Source organism: Adiantum capillus-veneris, chromosome 21, assembly GCF_014529385.1.
Source record: "Adiantum capillus-veneris isolate H3 chromosome 21, ASM1452938v2, whole genome shotgun sequence".
In the NCBI taxonomy this organism is placed as follows: Eukaryota; Viridiplantae; Streptophyta; class Polypodiopsida; order Polypodiales; family Pteridaceae; genus Adiantum; species Adiantum capillus-veneris.
The window spans coordinates 118,369,612-118,374,136 of NC_140951.1; the positions used below are offsets into that span (position 1 = coordinate 118,369,612).

Genomic DNA, 4,525 nt, shown 5'->3' on the forward strand with positions numbered 1-4,525 from the left:
ATATGCTACAGGTGCCCAATAGAGATAGCAAAGATCCTGGGTGGAACCCCATAATTCCCTTCTCCCTCAACAATGTTCAGTTTTGTACATTGCATGCGTTTATGCGAATATTTTGATAGGCTCCTAAAGCATCACATTGATTATGCTTTCACAATGAAGCCCCTTCAACGGTCAAAAGACTCGTTGCAGGGGGTGGAGACGCTCCTTAATGAGATTGGATGTCACCGATCAAGGGTGAGCATTGTAGCAGAGACTTGTATGGAGAAGACATATGAGGTGGCACAGAAGGTTTCCATGAATGGAGCCAAGGCACATTGATTTTTCAAGAAGATGTCAAAGTCTCCAATGCAGGTATCCAAGGAAAGTGTCGATCTAGCAAGTGAGAAGCAGTGGGAGCTGTGGAAAGATTTGTGTTCATGCACGACGGGCAAAGATCCCAATGTGGAGGTTGCTAACCAATGCAAGCTAGTATGGTCATCCTTTCAAAAGGTTGTGCAATTGATGAATCTTTCAAGCACCACTGTTGAGCAGCGAGAGGAGTTCAAGAAGGTGCTTTATGAATTCACAAAGTTCACTAAGGACGGATGGTCTGAAAGCAAGATTACACACTACATGCATGGTTTGTTTTAACGGACTTAATACATATGCAATGTTTGAAAATGCAACTTTTCTATTGGCTTATCTCCTTTTTGGTTCTTTTAGCACATTCTATATGCAAATGGTGCATACTTCATGGACCGATATGGTTCGCTTGATATATGGAATCGAGCAAAAGGAGTCTACTTCAAGAATACTCGGCATGGTGGTGGTGGTTCACGTCCAACTACCTCCAAGAGATGTTTAACTGGTGTTTTAGGCACACCTTTGGGAGAACTCGCACTATTGAGAAAGCAAGCGGGTCGATGTTAGCAAAGCAGTTACGCAACGCCTCCCATACTGCAGCATCCAAGAAGTGGAAACGCTTGCGAGCGTCCCTAGGCCATGATGCTTGGCATGCAACTAAATATAAAAAAGGCAATGTTTGGGCGTCGCGTCAGCCGTCCGCATGATCCAGGTTTACTTGTTAAATTCAATTGGTTTATTTGAGTTTCACTCAATTGGCCGCATAGTGTGAAAGGGCCCAAATCTCAAAAAAACCTATTTAAAGGTTGAAGGCGCTCATTTTGTCATTTTCCCTACTAGGTACTACCATGGCAAGAACAAAACAAACAGAAAGGATTGCATATCCAGCGGGGCCGGATGGCCAACGACTCAAAGGTACAACAACAGAAGCTGGAACTTCACAAGCTAAGGTGAAGTCCACACAGAAGAAGCTGGAGCTTCAAATTAGCATGGCAATTTCTCTACAGCAGCAAAAGAGAGAAGGAAGCATCGCCTTGTTGTCTATTCATCGGACTCCAACGATTCTGATGGCAACAGGGAGGAGGAGAGCGACCACGGCAAAGAAACAAACAGCCAAAAGCAGCCGTTAGAAGACTCCGACGGGACGCAAACATATGAAGATGCCCCATGGGTTGGGGTGAAAATACAAACTTATCAGGCTCACATGTCTATTGGGGGTAAGACACTTCCTAAAGGGAGTGGACCTACACCATCACATCCACTCAATAGTGAAGAGCACGAATTAGATGGAGAGTGGGTGGAATCAGATTATGAGGTGTTGGAAGTGCCTCTGTAGAAAAAAAAGAGAAAGAGCATTGTCTACAAGAAAAGGAAGCAAGCTGCCCCAACTTGTGCCACAAATGCACCTCCATGTCGACCTCAGAAGGTACGAAAGCGTAGCCGTGCTTTTGCAGAGATTCGCCACTATCAAAAGAGCACCGAGCTCTTGATTCGAAGGGCCCCTTTTGCAAGGCTATGCAGGGAGGTTTTGCAATTGTACAACACTCAGTTTTGGATGGGCGCAGTGTCCATAGAGGTAGTCCAAGAGGCAGCAGAGCAATATCTAACTAGCATATTCGAGGATTTGAACCTATGTGCCATCCATGCAAAGCGTGTAACCATTACGCCCAAGGATATGCAACTTGCTCGCCGTTTGCGCCATGAGGAATATCTTGTAATTAGGCATCAAACCTTTTTGTATTTACGGAACTTCCAAGATTGGGAAGAATTTGAATACAAGCGTCTTTTGATTGTATACCCCACTCTGTGCATTGTATTGGAAAGAATTTGAATATAAGTGTCTTTTATTGTATAGCCCACTGCGCATTGTATTGTTTTAATTCTGTACCATGCGATGTAGCACCGGTCCAAGTTTTGTCTACCTTCTATTGTATGTATGTAGCCATTAGCTTGTTATTGTGAAAACTTGCCTACGTTAGTCACCTTGGCTAAGTGGGGCATGCACTTCCTAATGCATCCATGCTATGTGAAGCATTGAAGCAAAGGAAGACTCACTATTGCATTGCAAAACCATCTACAAAGTCTTGAAAATGGCTTGGAATGCCCCCAAACTGGCTGCCACAAGGACGCGCATTTGGGGCTTCCGGAGGCATATGGATGGACAAAATGCGCACCCTTGTGGCAGCCTTTTCTAGTGCATTCTAGACCCATTCCAATGGTTTCCAGATAATTTTAACAATCAATAAGGATATTTTGTTTGATTCAATGCTTCAATTAGCATAGATGCATCTAGAAATCATCCCCGCGTAGTCCATGTAGGATAGAAATTTTGAAGGATGGTTATTGCATCTGTGAAGTCAGTCCTATACTCCAAAATGGGCTAGAGATTGCCACATAGTTTCCTGTTGTGATTTGTTATTATAACTTTAAGTATTTGGGCCAAGATGTGCTTAAGTAGCACCCCAAATGAGCAGCTAAAACATATTAATGTCTTGTCTTTTTGTTTTGCACCTGGGTATGCTCCTAAATGGGTCCACAATTAGCTACCACAAGGGCGCGCATTTGCCCCTTTCATTTGCTTATGGAAGGCCCAAATGCGCACCCTTGTGGCAACCCATTTTATGGCCTTCCAAGCCCTTCAGTAAGCACATCAATAACTTTGAAAGCCTAGCATATAACAGAGTATGCATTTTAATAATTTTAATGCCTGCCAAACCCTTTAGTAGTCATATCAGAAATTATGGTGCTTCTCATACACAATGGAAGCCAACCATATAAGAAATTCAAAACCTTGCAAGTAAGAGAGTCGTAGATACCAAAAAGTAATTTCATTAAAGAAATCAATGCTTTACATGATATCCAGCTTTTGCTTAAGAATCTTTCGAATTACAATTTTCTGGCTCTTGGCCTTTTGGGATGGCTCCCTGTTAAGTAAAGTGGTTGTGATTTCTTGGGTGTCATTAACTCCTACAACTTGGTTCATGCATACATGCGCAATAAGGCACCCACGAAAGTTAACACCGAAAGTGGATATTGCAAAATATTTTTTTACAAGCACTGCAAGGATGGTCGATTGGGCAAGTGTTGTTAAACACAACGCCTTGGAAAGTGAACAGAGAGAAAAAATGTTGTAGCGACCATTGGGAGAGTAGTCGGCATGGACAAACACCACGACACCAGTCGGAAGTGTACCGAGGTAGTGAGCAAGTGCCGCTTGAGGTCCGAACGGCATCCTCCTCCCCCCTGACCGTTGCGCCCAGGCGTCAACCTCCAGAACATCCTACAAAACATAGGTTTTGTGAGATATGGCACAGAATTATGATATAACGTTAACAAAATCATTTGTAACAATCAAATGTAAGTGAACATCTATACCTCTTGTCTACGATCCTCCTCATCAGCATCCGGGTGCAAGTAAAGATCCACACTTGACTTCCCCTTTGGATCAAGAAAAACAGGTGTTGCAGCAGGTGGTGGTGAATCCACTCTTGCGCGTTTAGCCAAACACATGGCTTGCACGGCCACAAACTCCTCCTCAGAGACCTTGGCCTGCTCGGCCGCTGCCACCTCGGCTTGTGCGATCGCCACTGTGTCCGCCGAAGTATTCCCCATGGGCAGTAGGAGATGATCGTCATGGGAGGTGGTGGTATCAACCTCAAACTTTCCATGGGCATCGAGGATGGCAAAACACTCATCCATGCAAAGCTCAAAGGATTTCTCCAGATCGTGCATAAACACAAACTCCTCCCCACCCACCACAATGGAGGAGAAGCGGGTAATCTCTACATCAGGGATGGCATCCCGAGTGGTGGTTCCTTCTAGCGGTCCCGAGGATGAACCAACATATGGAGAGGCATCCAAGAGGCCTTGAATCCCTACAGGGTAGGTTAAGGCAGGCGTTCTCTCCTCTGTGGATGAGTCAATGGCCACGGGCTTCGGGTCCTTCACATCAGCTAGTACCCCGCGGATCTACAAGTGTGGTAGCACTACGTCAGGGCCTGCTGGGCACTCGTGAAGTAGGAAGATCGTTATGGCCTGAACAGAGAAAAAAGTGTTTCCGATCCTTCCCTTACGCAATGCTCGCACATGATCAGCTTCAAGCCGCACATATTGTCCGGCGGGTTGTGCTATGGTAGCAAAGCGTGCCAGCCGCTGATGAAATGGCCTGTCCCCTTGGTAGATG

General features: G+C 45.1%; 1 protein-coding gene across 1 annotated transcript; it reads right to left on the reverse strand.

Annotated features, from left to right (window-relative positions):
- Positions 1-3,190: 3,190 nt before the first annotated feature.
- On the reverse strand, positions 3,191-3,852 carry LOC147431612 (uncharacterized). The gene is made up of 3 exons (XM_086494394.1): positions 3,718-3,852; positions 3,588-3,622; positions 3,191-3,344 (listed from the first exon to the last, which is right to left on the reverse strand). The coding sequence occupies exons 1-3, from the start codon at positions 3,850-3,852 to the stop codon at positions 3,191-3,193; spliced, it is 324 nt and encodes a 107-aa protein (XP_086350520.1).
- Between the last annotated feature and the right edge of the window lie 673 nt (positions 3,853-4,525).

Bases quoted from the DNA above. Each gene is read 5' to 3' on its own strand.
- LOC147431612 (XM_086494394.1), bottom strand. From the start codon at position 3,852: ATGTGTTTGGCTAAACGCGCAAGAGTGGATTCACCACCACCTGCTGCA. The intron at 3,623-3,717 runs GTATAGATGTTC...TATGTTTTGTAG, and splicing joins AGGAGGATCGTAGACAAGAG to GATGTTCTGGAGGTTGACGC. The intron at 3,345-3,587 runs AGGGGGGAGGAG...CTTTCGTGGGTG, and splicing joins GACGCCTGGGCGCAACGGTC to CCTTATTGCGCATGTATGCA.